The following is a 21,047-nucleotide window of genomic DNA, read 5'->3' as shown; positions in this document are numbered from 1 at the left end:
CTCCAACTACAGTAGCCTTCCTATCACGATCCCCTTCATTTCCCTCGTGATCTGAAATTTGTGGATTTGATTTTTATCTGTTTTCTGCCTCCCAGCTGCTAAAATCAAATAAATACTCCATGATCTCATGGAGTCTGGTCTGACTTTTCATCACTGCAATTCTCTGTACCTAGAATAATAAACATCTGACAATCGGCAGTCAATAAATAAGGACTGAGTTACTAACAGGCTGGCGCACAGTAGGCACTCATGAAGTTGTTGAATCCTGAGTGAATGAATGAATAAGCGACCCACCCTTCAAGGCCGCTGCTCGTGTTCCCCACTTGAAAACCCGGAGAGGCTTAGCAGCACACCAGCGACCCGCAGCTCTGAGCTGGCACGGCATGGCTAGGGCTGCCTTGGACCCGTCTGACTCCATGCTCTTTCCACGGCACACTGCCCCTGTCTCGTCCCCCCCCCCCCCCCCGGTTCCTCCCCGTGGGGCTAGGAAATCGGGCATGCAGCTTGACACGTGCAGCCTCAGCTTCCGCAGACCCGTGCCCTCTTTCCCGAGTCAGGGGACAGCAGGTAGTGTCTGACTTGAACCCCAGAGGCCAAGCATTGCTTGCTCTAGCTGCTTTCTCTCCACCTCTCAGCCCCCAGCACATCTGAACCCCATTCCTCCCCCAAGTGGTCTTCTTTGCTCCAGGGCCCATGCCCTTCACAAGCCAGAGGCCATTTGCTGAAACCCACATGGTCTTCCCTCTTGTGATTCAAAGAGGCTCCACAAAGCTCAGAGCTCCCAGGGACCTCTGCCTTTGACAAGGTGCCCAGAGTGACCCAAAGCAAAGAGAGGTCACAGGCCCTGCCTCATTCTCTCTGCCAGCTAGACTTAGCCTCAGAGGACCAGCAGCCTTGGGACAGGCCTCTTTGGAGGTCAGCCTCACACCTGCTCTGCCCCCTAATATCCCAGTGGGTCCTCACTCCCCCTTAGTCTGGGCTATGTCCCCAGGCTGAGTCTACCTTTCAGCCAGGCCTGTGGCATTTCCTGCCCTCCAACCTGCTCCGGGAAGCCCTGGCCTCAGACTCGGTGTCACTCAGCGCTGCTGGGCAGGTGGGCTAACCCAGGCCAGCAATTCGCCTTCGGGGCTTGTATGCCGACACGATTCTGGTGGTGAATTAGACCCATCCAGCCATCCGTTCATTCAGCAAATATTTACGGACCACTGCCCAGCGGATGAGGTTTATCCACTCACAGATGCCAGCCCTTGAGAATTCCACACAAGAGGAAAAAAGGCCAAAAGGCTTTAATCCTTCCTGAGTATGAACTGTTAACTCTGGCGTGACCACGGTTCCTGGCATCGCGCATCGCATGACGCCCCCTCAGCTCCTGTACGGCCTGGCCTCCTGAGGACATGCAGTTTGGAAAATCACTTTCAGAAAATCACGGGCATTATCGAGGACGCTTCCCAGCCTATTCTTGCAGCTTGTGGTGCATTAGGAATCAGACATGGACCTGAAGCCCAGAGAATGGGGGAGGTGCTGGGGCTCAGGGAGGGAGAGAACCATCTGTCCTCCCCGAGTCATGAGCCCCCTAAGACACCAAGGAGCCTCCGGAAGGCCTCTAAGCCTTTCTGGAAGCCACACTTGACATCCTTGGCTGGCTTCCCCGGTGTGTTCCAGAACAGGGCCTTCTCTGGTATGGCTAAACTGGAAGCTACTTTTAGAAAAGACTTAGAACGATCAGCCTGGGACTCTTTCTGGAAGGGCCTCGTCCATGCTGAGGAACCCAAACTTGACCCCCGTCAGCGATGAAGAGCCGCCGGCAGCATTCTAAGCAACAAGCGATTCGGTCGGATCGGTGGCTTAGAAAGTTTACTCCCGCAGTGGAGACTGGCTTGGAGCGTGTGCGGTGGGGGACTGGCAGATGGCTGCCCAGGGAGGGCTGTTCTGCGTGGGACAGGTGAGATGAGACGAGAGGCAGTCTGCACCGTCACTGGCCAGAGCCCCTGAACAGGGGCAGAGGCTCGGAGGCAGGGCGGGCGCAGAGAGAGATGCACCAGGACATAGTGGCTGATGGTGTCGGGGCCAGGGAGGGGGAGGGGTGTAAGATGCCAATGGTGTGTCTGGCTTGGCCACCTTGGATGGTGACACTCTTCACTGAGCTGGGGGAGGCACACAAAAAGCAGGTTTGAGAAGACAGAAAGAATTAGATTTTGGCTGTGCCCCATTTGAAGCACACTCTGGGAAAGGTTCAGTAGAGTCTGAGACCCATGCGGGCCTGAGCGGAAGACAGACAGTGGGGCTGGAGACAGATACTGGAGAGTCACCGCCAAGCGGCAATTAGAAGCCATGTAGTGGATGAGAAATCCCCACAGATGCCAGATGTCCCCAGAGGCGAGGCCACGTTGGGCCTTCCGGCATTAAGGGGAAGGCTGGGGAGAAGAGGAGAAGAATCGGCATCATCAGAGAAGCCAAGAGAGGAAGGAGAGAGGCTTGGGAGAGAGTCGTGCCCCAAAAAGGCCCCCTACACCCATGGACCACTGCTGTGGTGTGAGTGCTGGGGGAGCGCCATCATCCCAGCCCACGCTACCCCCCACCTACGCCCAGACGTGCAGGCACTGGACTGGGGGCCCTGAGCCCCCCGGCCAAGGAAGACCTCCAGGAGGCAGCCCTCATCACTTATCTTTTACAGGTGGATTAATTAAAAAAAGGCATTTTCACAGCCAGCCAAGTTTCTTCCAGGTTCTCTTTGTTCAGGACAATACCACCCTGGGAAGGGACACGTTAGCCTGCAAGGAGATGACAAAGCCAAGAGGCAATGGGGCTCTTGCACCTAAGAGGTCAACGCAACCCTCTCGTGGGGCCTAAGTCAAGAGAGACCAAGCAGAGGAGGCTGGAGAAAGAAGAGAGGGTGTGACAAACCCCCTAGGGAAGCCTGAGCCTGCCAGAAACCAGGGACAGGCTTCCAGGGAGCAGGGGCCGAAAGCTTTTGAGGCTCATGATGGCTCAGACGTTCCCTCTCAGCCGTTTGCACCGCTGAGATGCAAATTCCCTGTAAAGGTTGTACTGTGTGCAGACACCTTTGTTAGTGGGGTTTTGCTTTTTGTTTTGTTTTGTTTTTTCCCTGGGACAGAAGACACTGAAGATAAATGGGCCACGTTAGCTCGCAGAGTAGAACCCAGAGAGATGAGGCATGGCAGTGAGTTCCAGGTCCAGAGGAGGCTGAAGCTGATGACGATCCCCAGAGACCCTGGGAGGGGACGTGGCTCTCCGCCATATCGGGATGGGCGTTGACGTGAATGACATGGCACAGGACGGGGTGACAGCCCTTCTGCCTCTCATACTTGGGCTACCATTGTTTTCCGTCTCCATATTAAAAGAGCATGGTATTTACAGTGTTGTAAGAGGAAAGAGAATGGTGGGTCCTGTTTCACAACTTAAATACTTGATTTCATACACTACCCGGTTTCATATTCTATTATCAGGTCACAACTCTGACACCCCTCCTGGGAAGGGTCAGTGTTCAGCTGTGACAGCCTCTGGGCAGGGGGTGGGTAGGGATTCTCTAAGAGGAGTGGAAACAGCCGTTTTAGGCCGTGGTTGGCCACTCAGGGCCACACAGCTGTGTGGAGGGGCCAAGGTCTCACCTGATGGGTTTGGTCATTCCTGATATCAACCACAAGATGAGAGGCATATCCCAAGTTAGAAATGGGGCCTGAGAGGAGCACTTAGGAAGGTAAAAATGGAGACCCTCACTCCCTTGGGTTCCACCAAGAAGGACCAACGGGGCCGAGGAGGAGTAAACAAACATGGGGTCAGGTGGTGACTCACGCTGACTGGCTGTGGCTTGTCTCTTGGGAAGGACTTCGTAGCCAGGTGTGGGCTCAAGAAAGGGTGCTGTGATCAATGAATTATGTCTGCCATTGGAGTGGGAACAAGGGAAGAGATACACGTGCCAAGTATTTTCCACCCCTGGTGCAGACAGTACAAAGGGCGTGTGCATTCGGTGGGAAGGGGGACCCAGTCTCCTCCAGCTAGTCTTTGGACAGTAATTACAGAAAAGCTGCTGCTAAGAGAAAGGCGAAACTTGAACCCAAGGAGAGCTGCACGTTCCAATCATTTCTCAACTCCTTGAAACGATCCCCCCCAGACCTATAGCGGAGTGTTCTGGGATCCACACAATTTAAAGATGAGAGTTTCAAGAAGAAAAGAACGGTCAATAGTGCAAAAGGCTGTTGAGAGTGCAAGAAATATAAGGGCCAAAACAATTCCCATCTGATTTGGCAACATGATGCAGAATATTGGGGCCAAAGGCCAGTCTGCAGAGGAGTAAATGGCAGGTGGGGGGGGGGGGCAGAGACAAGGCTGGATGGAGCTTTCGAGATGCTGGTCGTTCCTGGTGGCCTGGGGAAACCCTACAGTACAGTGTCACAGCCTTTACAAGGTGCCTTAAAAAATCTACATGCACGATAATCTCAATTATACACATTTTCATAATAAATGTATAGTGCAGTATGGATTAGAAGATAGGAAGGAAGTACATGAAAATCATTGTTAAAATGAGTAAATTTTGTTTCTTTTTTCCTCTTTTCTGAATTTTTAAAGATCATTTAAAAATGATCATGCTGGGGCGCCTGGGTGGCACAGCAGTTAAGCGTCTGCCTTCGGCTCAGGGCGTGATCCTGGCATTATGGGATCGAGCCCCACATCAGGCTCCTCTGCTATGAGCCTGCTTCTTCCCCTCCCACTCCCCCTGCTTGTGTTCCCTCTCTCGCTGGCTGTCTCTATCTCTGTCAAATAAATAAATAAAATCTTAAAAAAAAATAAAAATAAAAATGATCATGCATTATTTTTATCATCAGATTAGAGGCATGGGAAATTAGCTTAGAAATAAACTCAGTTATTATGGGCTGGAAGGGCAAAAAGAAAGAGGCTGGGAACAGGGTCACCCACCATCCTGGTTTGCCTGGAACTGAGGGCGTTTCCAGGATGTGGGAATTTCAGAGCTAAAAATGAGAAAAACCCAGGAAAACTGGGATAATTTTGGTCACCCTAGCAGTATTTTGGGGGCGGAGGGCGCAGGTGGGGTAAAGAGGTTTTGAGCATATTTGGAGGCTGAGAGGAGGACTCCATGAAACAGGGAGAGAGGCTGAATTTATAGGAGAGGGAAAGAGAAGAATCGCCAGTGTGAGGTCAGTAGGAAGGAAAGCAGCTGGGGGAGTTCCTCGCACACAGACGCTCTGTAGCGGAAAAGAAACCGTGTTTCTTCTAGACAGGGGGGCAGACTGGCTAAAAATAAGTTTGTCGATGTGGGGGAAAGGGATAGAAGGAAGGAACTCCTGAGGGCTGGAAGGTCAAGGGAGGCTGAGAAGCCTCTAGGATAGCTGGGGACCCTGAGGACCCTCGGGGGTCTCCAGACGTGCACCCCCCATAGCAGGCACCCCAGATGTTGTTGGAGCGGATGGAGTAGCTTCCCCCACTAAAGACCAGGTCCCACTAGAAGCTCCAGCATCCCATTCCAGTTACTGCCCACCCCTCAGACCCTCTCTGGCCACCTACCTCTGCAGGAGGGCAGGGGGAAGTCCCACGTGGCACTGTTCTCGGAGCCGGCATGGCAGGTGAGCACGGCATGGCCCTCCAAGAAGAAGCCGGGGTTGCAGCTGTAGCGGACCTTGTCCCCCAGGTTGAAGGTTGAGCCCTGCTGGATGCCATTGGGCAGCCGCCCGGGGTTCCCACACGTGTGACTGGGGAGAACTGTGAGAGAGGGAGACATGCAGCCTATGAGTGAGGCTTCAGCCCCGATACCGGATTCCGCACAGCACCTGGCCGGGCAAGTCACCTCCCTGGGGTCTCCCTTCCCGGTAGACGGGCCGGCCCTCAAGGCTGCCTAGTCCCTGAAAACTCACGGCAGGCCTGAGTTAAGGAGGAGCCACACTTGCGGCTTAAGACCGACAGTCAGGTTTCCTGCCTTTTCTCCTGTGCAGCCGCAGATGTGGATTAGGTCCGTCCCATCCCTCGAGATGTCCCAGGGAAATCACTTTAATCTCTTGGGTTTGGTTGCCCTGATTTCACACTCCACACTCCTCACGACCAGGGAAGGGGCGCAGAGCATGGCATGGAGTAGGTGCTCATTAAATCCAGTGTCCTTCCTTTCATGCGTGTCTGCCCTGGCAGCCAGAGGGGTCCTTCAGCCCAGCGGGGCTGGGAGAGTTGAAGGGGTTGTTAGTGCTGGAACAGGCAGGGAAGCGGGAAGGCAAGAACCCGAGTTCTGATCTGACGGACCCACTTAAAGGGGAGCCGGGGAACACAACGTGGCGTGTGTGACCAAGCCGAAGCAATCACGGCCAGCTGCGAGTGCGCTCTCACTATCCCGAGGAAATTGCGGGGGGGGGGGGGGCGCCTGAGCATCGTAACCTGCCAATCTTGGGGGGGCTGCAGTTCCTCTGCCTGAGTCACCTGTTCAACCCAACCCAGCTCCCCCAGCCCTCTGCCCTTCTCCCCAGAGTTAGAACTGCCCATGCCCTGGAGGTCAGACCTCCGACCTATCCAAGATGTCCCCGTAGGGCAATGACAAGGGCTCACAGCCATGTCCAGAGTACCATCCAAGTACAGGTCCATCACCTAGCGATGATTAGCTGAGGTGTCACTGAGAGGCCGTAGAGCAGGGTGGTGGGGAGTTCGGCGCATCCTGGACAGATGGCTTACTACCTGCGGGACCCCCAGCAAGTCTCTTAACCCCCCATGCCTCAGTCTACCTTGGCATTTCCCATGATCCCACACTACTGGCCACCGAGTAATTTCCCACGATCCCATGCTGCTGGCCACCTTGGAGTTTCCCATGATCCCACACTATTGGCCACCTTGGAGTTTCCCATGATCCCATGCTGCTGGCTATCTTGGCGTTTCCCATGATCCCACACTAGCGGCTTCCTTGGCGTTTCCCCTGAGCTCGCGCTGCTGGCGTGCAGCGGAGGCAGTGACTGTGACGTGTGTGTGTTTGTGAGTGTTGGGGGTTGGAAGGGCGGGTCAGGCAAACATTTGGAGAAGAAAGCAAGCTAAGGTGAGGGGAGGGAGCCAACCAGGGAAATGGGCTGAGAACTGGTGTACAACTAACGTTTCATTTTCCGCAACGAGTCGCAAAGACCCAATTTAATTAAATTACTAATGTCAAATTTTTAATGAACCTGCTTCTGCTTTGGGCTTTCTTCCTTCGAAATTAATGACTGGAACGTCACTATAAATAAAAGTGGATTCTTTTTAAAAAGTCACTCTCAAACACTCACTGCTCTTTACTTAATGAGCTGTTCATAATCAGGCCGCTCTGACCCAGCACCTCCACTGGGACTTGGGTGTGGTGAATGGGGGCTCAGTCCCAGCACCACCTCCTTTTTTATCTTGAGCTCTGCTCCCGAGAGGCCACACAGTGGCCGGGGAGAGAGGGCAGATGCTGGGCTCAGAGAGGTGTGGCTTCCAATCTCAGTTCAACCACCGCTAGCTGAGTGATTTTAAACTGTTAATTGTCACCTCCAGCCTTCAATTCTTCATCTGAAAATAAGGATACTTTTTCTTCCCATGGTGGGTATCATACTAGTTTCCTAGGGCTGTAACAATGTACCACAAACTGGGTGGCTTAAAAAAAAAACAACAGAAACTTATTGTCTCACAATATGCAGGTTTAGAAGTCCCAGATCAAGGGGTCAGCAGGGCCACATCGTTCTGAAACTTGTAAGGGAACCCTTTCCTGTCTCTTCCTAGCTCCTGGCGGCTTTCTGGCAATCTTTGGCCGTCCTTGGCTTACAGACGCATTACTCCCATCCTCGATCTTCACGTGGTATTGTTTTTCTGTGTCTCTGTATCTAAATTTCACCTTTTTATAAGGACACCAATCATTTTGGATTGGGATTAGGACACACTCCAATGGGCTCATCTTAACTTTATCATCTGATCCTATTTCCAAATAAGGTCAAATGCACAGCTCCTGGGGGTTACGATTTCAATGTGTATCTTTTTGGGCATAGCAGGGCTGTTGTGCCCATGAAGGGCAGTTAGCTCTGTAATACCCACTACTGAGTTCCTGGTATGTTTGAGGCCCTGGGCTCCAAATTTATTTTACTTAATCCTCAAAACAAGCCAGTGGGATACCTGTTATCCTCATTTTACGGATGAAAACACTGAGGCACAGAGAGTTTCGGCAACTTCCTCCAGGCTACGTAGCTAGAAAGTGACAGAGCTTAGGTTGTGAATCTCAGTCTTTCTGGCTCCACCGTTTGGCACTCTTAAGTGGACTGTGATCCTACTTCTGACAGAGACCGCACCCAGCACACAGTGGGTGCTTAATCAACCAGAGTTCCCTCCCTCCCTCCAACATTGCAGGTGCCGCGACAAGATGAAGGGTGATTACCTGATTGTCCAGATTTAATAGTCTGGCTTTTTTTTTTTTCTCCAGCCTGATTTACTAACCTTGTATTTTTTAATAATGTCAAGGGCAACATTTAAAGTGAGGGTTTTTGTAATGTGTCTGATGTGCACCTTGCTGGACAGAGGAGATCGGAGATAAGCCACAAAGCAAGCCTTCCGAGGTGCGGCATTCTTTGATTTTTTTTTATTTTGCCCGTGTGTTTTTTGGCACAGATATTATAGCTGTTCATGCTCTCCCATCTATAAAACTTCCCTTTGATTGCTTACAAAATGAAGAGTGGGATATTTACATCCAACGCAGCCCGGAACAATATTATTAAAGCTGTGCCTGACATTGAACAATTCCATTGTAGATTAGCTGTGGGGAATTTTGTCCCTTCTACAAAGCCTGGCTCTTGCCAATCAACATAATATTCTCAGTGATTGTATGACAATGAATCTCCTCTGTGGTTGGAGTGCAGCAAAAGCTACATCGCGCCTTCTTTTATTTTTAATTTGAGACTTTAGTTCCCATATTATAATGAAGAGTCATTTATGCTCTCTGGACAAGCACCCTCCATATGTTTTGATTTCTTATCTTTCATCAAGTAACTTGTTTCATCTCCATGGCCATACGGTTGATACTAAGTGGCAGGATGGCTGGGAAAACGGAGTCAGAGAGAAGGATTACATTTGCCACAACCCTCAACATGGAAAGAGGAGATGGCATTTCGTGTGTGTGCGTGCGTGCGTGCGTGCTTGTGTGTGTGACTGAGGGGTAGTGGGCATGGTCAGGAGAGGGAGGAATAAAAACCATTCTCTTCCAAGTAACTCCTCTGTGCTAGGCACCTCTGCATTTCACACATGGTCTTATTTTATGAAGTTGTTCTTTATAACTCCCTTACTTTTAGCTGTTTGGCCTCGTAAACATAATTTATTGCACACTTACTACGTGCTATCCCCAGTGCCAAGTGCTTTGTATTTATTTCCATCCCCAAAGAATTGTCTCCACTTGCTGCCTCCACTTCCACTCCTCCCACCTGACATATTATATATTTGATACATTCGCTATTCTTCGTCTCACCCTGCTACCATGTAAACTCCATAAAGACAGACAGTGTTTAGTCTCTTTTGTTCACGTCTGTGTCCCAATTCCTAGAACACTCCACCTCCTGTATAATAATACTTCGATAAAAGCTTATTGAATGACTTAATGATCTTATTTAATCCTTTCAACAACCCATTGCCAGAGACGCTATTCTTACCCTTGCTGAGATGAGCATGCTTGCTGGAGAGGCGGGGCATTTACTCAAGGCCACATGGCTCATGGTGTGTGTGTGTGTGTGTGTGTGTGTGTGTGTGTGTGTAAGTGCCCGGCTACTAAGCCCATGTACTTGGGGCTGCACTAGGCTGCGGTTGCCCTTGACCATCCCACCTCGACTCGCTCCACCGTGAGGTGGTGCGTGTTTCCTGAAACATCCTCGTAGGGGACTCACACTCATTTTCCTTAGGGGATGCCTCGGGTGTCCACCAGGCAAGTCAACCCCTAGCCTGGCCCCGTACATCTCCTGCTGCCTGTCAGTCAAACGAATACAGGGGCACCAGGGCCTCTGATGGGGTACGCCACCTACAAGTTCCCAGGGCCCTGTCCTGTCAGGACTCTCCCTGTCAGGCATGAGCTCTCCACCGTAAGCGGATTCTCTCGGCTCAGGTTTGCAGGTTTTGCAAGCTTCCGCATCAGGGTCCCGTGGGGAGTTTTACAAAGCTACTGAAAGCTACTGATGCCTGTCCCACAACCTCCTGAATCAGAATTTCAGAGGCAGAGCCTGGGCTCGTCCAGGGCTCTGCAAAGCCGAGCTGGGATTGACAACCACTCACGGTAACCTATTCATGTCGGTTATTCCATTAACTGCGTGGGGTTATCTCTCTGAGCTGTGACCTGTTCAATCTCCGGGGCCTCTCTTGTGGCTGGACTTTGACTTCTGGGGGCGGCGAGCCTGGCCTCTCCGCTGGACTTGGCTGAGCTCCATAAATCACACTTGCCCTCTCCTTGCATCTCCTTTCATATTCCTCCTCGCCTCCCCCCTGGACTCCTGCACCCCACTCTGATCTCCTTGCTGCTGGTGTTGCCCCCTCCAATGCACTGTCCTCACTGATGCTGGAGTGAGCATTCTAGAAGGGTAAACTGACCACGGCCCTGCCTTGTTCGCCCCATCAGGCGCATATGTGCCCAAAGTGGCTTCCCTACCACCAAGGCACGCCGGCCAATGCAGTCCCCCTGCTCTTTTGCGTGATTCACAAAAGAATAAATAATGATTTGAAAGATTAATAAACATAAATAAAAGGAAAGAAAAAGAAAACCTGGAGGGCTTTCCCATGGCTGTCAGGATAAATCAAAGCCTAGGTTCATGCAGCCCATCCTTCCACGATGCGACCCCGGCTGACAGCTTCTGCTTTATCTCCTGCTCCCCCAAACTCATCCCCTCCACTATTGCTATTCTAAACCACAGGCTCCCTGAGCACATCTTGCGTTCTCTCAAATGTTCCATCTGGAAAACTCCTACTCATCCTTTGAAGCCACACTTCAATGTCACTTCCTCTGTGAAGCCCTCCTTGATGCCCTTCGTGTCTGGTAGAAACTGGAAAATCCCAGGAGAACGCATTGTGATAGGAGGCCAATTCAAGCATAATATCACTGGCAGTCAGTCCCCAGAATCCTGGACCTCCGTGCCCGTGAACTACAGAGGCCCCTCTGATCATGTCATCATTTTGTGACCTCACACCCCACCTTTTACATGATTGGAGCTTTGGGGTCCCACTTACAGAATTACTTTGGAGTTCTAGCTGCGTGCCAATTCCTGCACTTGTCGCCCAACATTGCAACTCTTTCAGCCATCCATTGACGACACCCTGCTTTCCGGGAGCTAAGCCTGCTTGTCAGTGTTTGTATAGGTGTCTGTGTTCATCACTGGACTCCCTCGAGGGGCAGGAATGACTTACTCTGTATTTATCTCGTGTTTGACTTAATGCCTGGCAGGAAGAGGGTGCCTGGTTGGAATGTGTAGAAGGAATTTTATATGTGTACACATATATAATGTATATTATATAAATATAAAAATATGCATTATATATTAGCATATATATATAAATTTATATATGTATATAAAGCAAGAAATTAGTGCATGGTTGGCAAACTGTTTTCTATAAAGGACCAGATAGCAAATATTTTGGGCCTTGCCTTATGGTCTCTGTCTCAGTGATTCCACTGAGTCTACAGTGATTCCACTGTAGTGCAAAAGCATCCACAGACAACACACGTTCCAATAAAACTTTACTGAGAACACAGGCAGCCATCCCACGAGCCATCATTCGGCAGCCCCGAACACTGTCGCTTCAGTTACGCACTTAGCTCAGATGTACGATTCTTTTTGCTGGGTATCAAGGGGGGGCAGGGGCTGGGAGAAGAGTGAGCCAAGCAGCTGGGAGTCCTGGACAGAGGTGACTGGCAGGAAGTGGGCCTGGCAAACTCAGGCGGCAAGCACCCGGGGACTGAGAGGGCAGTCCCATTGCCTTTCCCCTCCTGTTTGGCCCTGGAAACAGGGGGTGCTGTTCTGGTGCAGGCAAGGGCTTGCCTACGTTCAGTCTGTACTCCTTCCTGTTAGAATCATACTTCTCTTAGCCCCCAGGTTTCTCTTTAGGCTGGCATTCATGAGCCCCACTATAGGAAAAAGAGTCAAAGGGTCAGTTGTAATGATAGTAACTGTCACCATGTAGATGTTTAATATGAGCCGGGCCCTCCGCTCAGGACTTTATCTGGGTTCTTCTATTTCATCTTCCCCAGACAGAGGTACCATGAAGGTTCCCCCCCCCCTTTTGGGGGCTGCAGGGATGAGGAACAGCGGACCTAACTCTGACCCAGTGTCATACTACTGGTTGGGACCAGGGCTGGGGTTGAAACTCAAACCACTTGACCACAGTGCTGTCTCCTTCATCAGGTTGTAAACTTGATCTCTCTGGCTTCAAGTTTGCTTTCCCAGCGTGGAGGCAGTGCTCTGGGTCCCTGCACAGTCCCTCTCTCTGCCAGACCTAAGGCAGGCCCCACCCACACCCAGGCAGCCACTCCTTGGCCCCCTCTCCCCACCCCAGTGAGCTGAGGCTGTGGAAGCATCCACCCTCCCACTAGCAGGGGCCACGGAGGGGCTGTTAGTGTAGAATTCTCCTTGGCGCTTTATAACCACAGGACCCCATGACCTCCTCACTTTTACTGGCCTTTCTTTAGAAGCAGCACTGAAATGCAACATCCTAGATCCCAGAATAGAGTTGCCAATTAAAACAAAGGATGCCCAGTTAAATTTGAATTTCAGAGAAACAGAAATAGGGGTTTTTAGCATAAGTATATCCCATACAACATCTGGGATATACTTACACTAAAATACTATTTGTTATTTGAGATTCAAATTCAGCTGGGCACCCTGTGTTTTAATTTGTTAATTTTGGCAACCCTGCCCCAGAGGGCAGCCACCTCCGCATCAATGACTTCGGCTTCTAAAGGCACTAGGAATCTCTCTGGGAAAAAGAGGAAGAAGAAAAGGAGAGAGGTAGCCCTGCCTTTAGAGAACACAACACTGAACCAAAGAGAGCCTGTGGAGGGGGAAGTTCAGAGCCTCCCAGTGTGGGGTCTGCATGAGTCTGAGGATCCCCTGCAGGATTACAGGGGAGCAGTGGGCTGTGCCCCCCACTCCTTCCCCCAGCCCATCCCTAAGGGAAGCTCCAGCCTCTGTTCTTAGGCACCAACATGTCCCTCTCCTGTTTCAAGAGCCAGTGGCAAGGCTGAGCCCCTCTGATGAGTAGCTTTAGGCTAGCACAAGGCCCTCCATAAGGCAGCCTCTGTTGACCTCTGCAGCCCCAAACCCTGCTGCTCCCCGCTCAGCCTCCCCACCCAACCCAGCCGAGCAAAGGGATTCCCCAGCTTGTCTGGACAGAGCGGCGTATGGAGAATCATTGTTGCCCTGTGGGGAAATGCTGCAAAATACCGTTAGAACAGCTAAATACGCAATTTGGGGCTAAAACTGATCAACTGCAGAACGGAGCCTAGAAATGTTTCCCAAAGTATATTCTGTACAAAAATGAGAAATACATTCCCTGAGAAAAGCTTTCAGTGGGTCAAGTAATTTTTAAAAATACTCCAGAAACTCCCTCCTCTAGCAGAAACCAATGGTCACGAGTTTACCCAAGAGGTTCTTCAGGCGAGAAACCTGTTGAACCTTATACTCAAACCAGAATCTCCAAAAATTTAACCACAGACTCTCTCCCCCCTCCCTTTTCTTTCCTCAGAATCACGTAGTAACTTCAGAATTGTTCTATGAAACACGTTTTGGGAATTGCTAGAACCTCGGGTAAGATAAACCTGAGTTGCTTGGTTTACATTATTAATCATCACCATCATAAAAGGACAATAGCAGTGATAGTTGACATTTACATAGAACTTCCTGGTTAACATGAATTGTTTTACAAATGTAATTCCCCTTTAGCACATCCAAACTTATGTTTTTCTGGAAGCTGGGATGGCCTGAGGTCTCCCGGGCTCCACTGGTCAGGAGCTTTGAGGACTGATATCAATACTTACCAAAGAAGTAAACTTATCACTTCCAGCTGGACTCAGCATATCTTATAAAATGGCAAAAGCATAGGATTTGTTTCTTTCATCTGATGTCTTTTATAGCAGGGTATGTTTTCTGTTTGGCTGGGGCAGAATGATCCTTGGCCTGGTGGGCTAGGACTTCTCAAGGTTTCTGGCTAGGGCTAGCCATGTTGGGCCCTCAGCCCTGCCCAGCTGCAGAGAGGAAGTCATGGATCCTGAACCAATCTTGGCAAAGGAGCTTGAAGAGGGGGAAGCCTGACCTGGCTTGGCAGAGTGTTTTGCTGTAAGGCTGGGAATTGTAACCCTGGGTGAGGATGCCCATATGGGAAGTCATCCTTCCCTTGCTGGGGTTGTCCCACTGGGCTGCATACTTGGCCTTGCTTTCCCTTGAACCTCCCCCAAGCTTTGCAACCCCCTCCCTATGGCTGGGTCTTAAGTCCCCTATATCCTGCTGGCTAACAAGGAAATGCTGTCTCTGAACACCAGCACCATTTGGGATGTCCAAGGGAATCCACCATGTGCCGGTGCCAGTCCTGTGGACAACAGAGCCCCAGGGCCCCCCTTTCTTGCACTTGGCTCCCTGTCCGGGGCCCAGAAGCCCCAGCATATCTCACAGCCATCTCTCTTCTTTAGGTAAGAAGCACTTTGGTTTGCACCCCTTTGGAAGAAGCACAATATTCCAAAGGCTCTGGACCCCTTGGCTGCCCTCTTTCTAGGAAGAATTTAAGAGAGGGGCCCAAAGAGGAACTGAGAAGGGAGGCATCCAGCCACTGTCACCCCCCCTATTTCCCATACTTTCTGCAGAGGATGGTGGATACAGTGACTAGAAAACGCTGGTGCAATGCGGGGTCTGGGTCCCCACAGGAAGTCTGTGAGCCCTCCTCTCTCCCTCCATCAGCAACCCCGAGCTTTCTGACCACTTCTGTGGTCTAACTTTACATGCATCCCAAAGTCCAAAGGCTTCGTGGAGCCCCCTGTGCGGATGGAGACCACCCACACGGGCCCTCCAGGGTCAAGCGGCAGGAGGCAGAACTGTCTCTGCCCTGGACAAGCTCCTTACTCGGGGGACCACGATCTCTTACACATAACACAGGCATACCGATGAACTTTCACATCCCACAGGCACAAATCCATCATTCAAACGCTCTCCTTTCCACACACACACACACACACACACACACACACACACACACACACACGTTCTATCATGCTCTCTCTCTCTCTCATACTCAAACATGCATATACAAAAACAGACCAATCCAGAAGGCATCTGTACATAGCTCTTGCATTTACATATGTGACAGCAGGCACAACACGTCCTCCCACACACACAATGAACACCCTATATTATGTATCGAAATGACAATCCACTTCCGCATAGCCTCTCCTGGGTGAATAACACTCGCTGACAGGTGTCTCCTTCTACAAGCAGAACACGTCTTGGAAGCCAGTGTCAGTCACTCTTCCCGCACTCACGGGGCCTGCCTGGCTCCTGCCTTGACACTCTTGTCACCCAGGCCTAGAGCAGGAGGCAGGACTGGGGTGGGGACGCCGATCCAGCTGTGGCAATGGTGCACACAGCTGCTGGCATAAACCACGGGCTACGAGGCGGGCAGCGAGGCTGTCGGGGTCAGGCGGGCATGGAGCACCGTGGCTTGGAGAATGGTGCCAGCGTCCCGCAGACCTGGGTTTGAATTCGTGCGCCCCCCCACCAGCTGTGGGTTAGCAGTTAATACATAGCAGTAAGCAGAGTGCACTGGTGAGGACAGTGGACCCTGGAGACGGATGGACAGGGGTTCAGATCCCACCCTTGCTATTTACTGAGCAAGTCACTTCACCTCCCGGCACCTTGGTGTTCTTACCAATAAAATGGGAGTCCCCACGGCACCCAGCTCAGACAGCCGCTGAGAGGATTAAGCAAGATAAACCAGACCAAGTACTTCTCTCAGTGCCTGGCACATAGTAAATGCTCAGTGAACTGGGGATGTGATTACAGACAGGTCCCAGGAGCTCCCTGGGAGAGGATGCCAGGGCAGTGTGGGTGAGGCCAGAGCCAAGAGAGAGAATACGCTGGCACAGTAGCTGCGGGGAACAGATGGGCCCCAGGAACTGGAACAGGAGAAGCCGGCCTCTGCCAGGCAGGTGGCATCACTTGGACCCACATCACTTCTCCGGAGCCAAGCAGGGGCCTGCTTCTACTCTGCTGCCGCTCCGAAAGGCCCCCCCTGACCTAATAAGAACGATTGTGGAGCAGTCCCACCCAGCTGCCAAGGAGCCAGGGAAATGCAGACAACACAGGGAGCCAGCAGGTGACAGACACGGGCCCAGGACCCTGCCCCACTCGGCCCCACTTGGTCCCTCTCCACCCCTTCTCCTGGCTGCACTCTGCTGCCCCAGCCAGTGGCACACGGCCTCAGGGATGACGGGAAGGAATAATTTGGAGAAGTTTCCTGGAAGAGGCACTAGGTACGGTCTTGGCAGAGAAGGCAGGACATTCCAGGTAGAGGAGGTGGCTCGTGGCCAAGAGCACGCAGCCCCCGGAGCTTGCTGCTGTTTCCTAAGTCCTGTCCCTTGTGTTGCTGACTCCTCGTCTATCTGCAAAGTCCCAGGCCAGACCTTCCTCCTGACTCCAGCCCCGAGTCTCCCCGCCTTCAGGCTTCTCCATGGGGAAGTCTTAACAGATGCCTCCGGCTGCATGTGGAGCAACTGAACTCCTGCCCTCGCCCCAAACCCACCTGACCCCAGGGTGGGGGTCCCTCCAGCCACCCTCTCCAAAACCTCTCACGTCAGTCTCTGGAGTCGTCCTCCCCACCCCCCTGCTAATGCCTCAGGGCTACCTCCCCCGTCTCGCCTTCTTCTCAGGGACTTGGAGACAGTCCCCTTTTCCCTGTTCTGTCTTTAGACTTGTCCCAATCCAACCCGTTCCCTAAGAGCTAATAGGATCGCACTGCTTCCCTCTGAAAGCCCTTTGGTGGCTCCCCATCACCCACGTGGGATTCACACTCCCTCAGACGTCCCTTGAGATTCTCCAAGAGCTGGCCCCAGCCCCGTCTCCAACCTTAGCGCGCACTGTCTCCCCTCACATGCAATGTTCTAGCAACACTGAACTCCTCGTATTTCCTCCAGCGCAGCGTGTATGCGTGAACAAGAACGTCGTGTCTCTACAGTGTGTGCACGTCTGCTCGCGTGCTGGTGTTACAGGTGTGGGTACGTCTACAGACTGTAGATGTAGATATAAGATTTTGTATGTACGTAACGTGTGGTATGTGCAGGGACACGTGAGGCGTACGTGTGTTTACATGGCAGAGCCTGCAGAGGGTGGGGACTGAGGGGGACAGCGCTGAGAAGACAGTGGTGGGCACACCTGGGCAAGACCTGGTGTTCACAGCTGTGCTGGGCTGCGGCCAGCCCCAGGGACCGAGGGCCCGGGAGTCAGAGTTTCCAGCCCTCCTTTCCCCGAGGGAACGAAGGGAGTCTCAGTCCCCTCCTGACCTGGCCTGCAGCTGTCCCGGGGCACAGGGCTCGTGCTCGGAGAAGGAGCCAGGTCCCTGTGCGCTGCTCTCCCTCCCACTCAGGGAAGGAGCGGGTGAGAGACCCCAGAGAGCCTGTACCCCTCTCCGTGTCCCCAAAGAGCTGATGTGACCCAATCACTCTTTCACTGGGATTGTTTCCCGAAGAGAGACAAGCTCTCGATTCTGGCTCCTGCCTGCGGACAGCCTGGCATCAAGCTTCACCCAGAGCCTTGAGGGTTTTTCTGAACACCTGAGGACTCCAATCTCTCCTTCCCTTTCGTCCTGTGTCTGAACTTGACCCACTGTGGTTCCCGCCTGTCGTGGGCTGGGTCTCTGGCCTCCCCACCCTCATTTCCTTAGGCCTGTCTGTTACCAGCATCTCCAGGGCTGGAGCGGGGATCTGGAACAGGCCTAGGTCTCTCCTCCCAGCCTCAAGCCAAGTCACGGGGATCCGTCACTCCACACTGCCCGCGGCTCAGGAGGCACGCCGGCTTATGGGAGCTGCTCGTGCGTTCATTCGCTCATGCGGCCAGTGCCTTTGCACACTGGTGGTGCTGGGGCCCCAGCAGGGAGCACCCTCCCTGCCCGCACGGTGCTTACCCTCTGGGCTGTGAGCCTTTAGTTAAGAAACTACCAGAGCACCCGCCCCAGGCTGCAGCCCCACGAGGAGGTAAGGCAATGACAGCTGAGGGCCCACTCTGTGCCAGGCATGATGTGGGGCACCTTACATTCCCGATTGCCAAGAATCAGGATCTCTTCCCATGCCTTCTCCTGCCTACCCACCCAGCCCCCACTGCAGGTTCCCTGCCTGCCCCCCTTCAATCCTCCACTCTGCTTCCACTCTGGGAAAGTTGTACAAATAGAAACGGGTGGGCCAAGGGGGCTATGGTGCCCCGGAGGATCTTGAGAATGACAATGTGGCCTGCAGTGTGTGGAGTGCTGCTAGGAGCTCGAGCCAGAAAGGGAAGAAACAGAGCCACTGAATTTGGTGGTCCTGCTACAGAACCAGTGAAATTAAACAGAGGAAAAGTAACAAAGAGTCGAGAGATCTAAATAAGGATGACAATGGTGGTGGTTGATCCTTAAGTACCTGGAGCTCTTTTCTGCCCCAGGGCCTTTGCACAACTTTGCCTGGCCCAGAAGTGCTCTGGCCTTTGCTCTTTGCATAGCTCATTCAGGCTCATCCATCCCATGTCACTTCAAATGCCCCCTCCTCTGAGAGACCTACCTGGCACCTAATCCGGCCTCATTCTCTGTCTCACCACCTTTCATGTTACCTTCGGAGTACTAACCACCACGCGTAATCATTTTTTGTGTTCTTATTGTTTTCCTTGTTGTTTATTCCCCTCTTCCCACTAGTATACAGGCCCCATGAGAAGACCTTGTCTGACATTTTCGCCTTTGTATCCTGGCACATCCCACAGTGGCCAACACACAGCAGACACTCAAATGCTATTTGCTGGGGGTGCCTGGGTGGCTCAGTTGGTTAAGCATCTGCCTTTGGCTCAGGTCATTGTCCTGGGGTCCTGGGATCGAGTCCCGCATCCTCAGCAGGGAGCCTGCTTCTCCCTCTCCCTCTGCCCCTCCCCACCCCTGCTCATGATCCCTCTCTAATAAATAAATCAATCTTAAAAAAAAAAAAAAACAACTATTTGTGGAATGAATGAGTAGGTGGATGGCAACCTCTATGTACATAGTTTTCTGTGAGTCTGTCTGCTGAATACTTAGCATAAACCCCTCTTTACTGGACTTACTCCATGGGGCTTCTGTTCCTTAGACATTTCCTAAAGTGGTAAGGCGTCAGCAAATGTCAAATTGGCTGCATGTGGGAAAAAAAAAAAAAGCCAGCTGTCCACCAAAACTCATTCTTCCCTTTGGGCACATGGTTAGATGACCTTTCCCAGACTTCCCTGCAGTTGGGCCCTCTTCAATGGTGACCTAGGCCACTTCCAGGCACGGCCCATAGAATCCTCTGTGCAGCTTCCTCCAAGTTCTTCCATCTCGACTGGAGGCAGCTGACCAGACTCCCGGGGATAGTGGGTCTCCAAGATGGAAGGAGGCTTCATCCCTGAATTACCATGTGCAGGAGAGTTGCCCACCAAAGCAAACATCCGCTCAGGACGGACAGAGGAGCAGGAAATACACTGTAATCTGCTGAGCCATGGACAGTTTGGTGTCTTTGTTTACCATGGCCCAGCTTCCCATTCTCAGTGGTCTGACCTCATCACCCTTCTCGTCTATGACCCCGAGTCCTGGCTGCTTCTGTCTGTCCTACGGCACATATTTCTGCTGACTTGCCGTGTTTCCGTAGTGACTGCAGCCCTGCTGACCCAGGAGCTGACCCCTCTCCGAGCTTCAGCATAATAACACAGTCTCTGCTGTCCACAAGCCCTAGAGCCTGTGGCTCTTTCTGGAATCCACGGGCTTTAGAATCCACGTGGGTCTTCATGGAGGGATCAGGAACCTTTTGAGAAATGATAAAACACGCGGACCCTCTTCGCAGGAAGACAGCATCCACAGATCACCGAGGTCAGGCATGGGTCCCGGGGCCCTTGGCCAGCATGGCAGATCTGATCTGTCAGCCCAGCTGCAAGAGCAGAATATCCAGGCCAAACAAGGGCCGTGCCTGTTACATCCAACTCTGCTTCTGCTTCGGGGGCAGATGGACCGATTTCCTCGAGTCAGGAGCCAGCTAGGGCCACGTCCGAAGTCTATCAGACAGGTCCTCATTGGCTGGGCGCCTCCTGCGGACCAGGTCCTATAGTAGATGCCTCCCATGCACAGGGGGCGGGAGGAAACATTAGGCAGGAACGCAAGCCGGGTACTCAGAACTCCAGCCTCGCCGCTTACTGCCTTTCCCAGCTGACAGACACGGGGTTGCCATGGAAACCTGCAAGGCCTGGGATGAGGTGTGGCGAGGCGAGGTGAGGGGTCTGTGGGTCACTGTGCAGAGTGGCAGTCCTAGGGGGGAGGGCACACTGACCCTGGCCACCTGAATACCCTGGTGATACACAGTCACGGTCACACCTGGGGTAGGGAAGGGGCGTGTTCACAGCTGGATTTTCCAGAGTGGCCAAAAGGAAGACACAACGCCAGGGTCCGTCGACGGACAAACGGATGAACAAAATGTGGCAAATCCATACAACAGAATGCTATTTGGCCTTAAAAAGAGGAAGAAATTCTGACATACGCTACTACGGATAAACCTTGCGGATACAACACGAAGTGAAATAAGCCAGTCATGAACGGGCAAATACCGTATGAAATCTCTTCTGCGAGGCACCTAGAGTAGTCGAATCCTTCCAGACAGAAGTAGAATCGTGGTTGCTAGAAGGAGGGCGGGGAGAGAGGACAAGTATGCCATGAGCACTGTTTCCGTCTGGGAAGATGAGAAAGTTCTGGAGATGGATGGCAGGGATGGTCGCACAACATGCCAGTGAAACGTACACTTACAAATGGGGAAGACAGGTCAACTTTGTTACGTCTACTTTACCATGACTGAAAATAATAACTAA

The 21,047-nt window shown here is 52.2% G+C and overlaps 1 protein-coding gene across 1 annotated transcript in view; it reads right to left on the bottom strand.

The window, feature by feature from the left end:
* CSMD2 (CUB and Sushi multiple domains 2) overlaps positions 1–21,047 on the bottom strand; it is a 571,607-nt gene that overhangs the window by 371,882 nt on the left and 178,678 nt on the right. Inside the window, exon 4 of the mRNA XM_087858682.1 lies at positions 5,542–5,736. Coding sequence (XP_087714808.1) covers positions 5,542–5,736 — 195 coding nt within the window. The remainder of the gene's footprint in view (positions 1–5,541; positions 5,737–21,047) is intronic.

This window comes from Ursus americanus, chromosome 33 (assembly GCF_024610735.1).
Source record: "Ursus americanus isolate L20-20 chromosome 33, mUrsAme1.1.p, whole genome shotgun sequence".
Taxonomy (NCBI): Eukaryota; Metazoa; Chordata; class Mammalia; order Carnivora; family Ursidae; genus Ursus; species Ursus americanus.
This window is presented reverse-complemented; position numbering and strand designations above follow the sequence as displayed.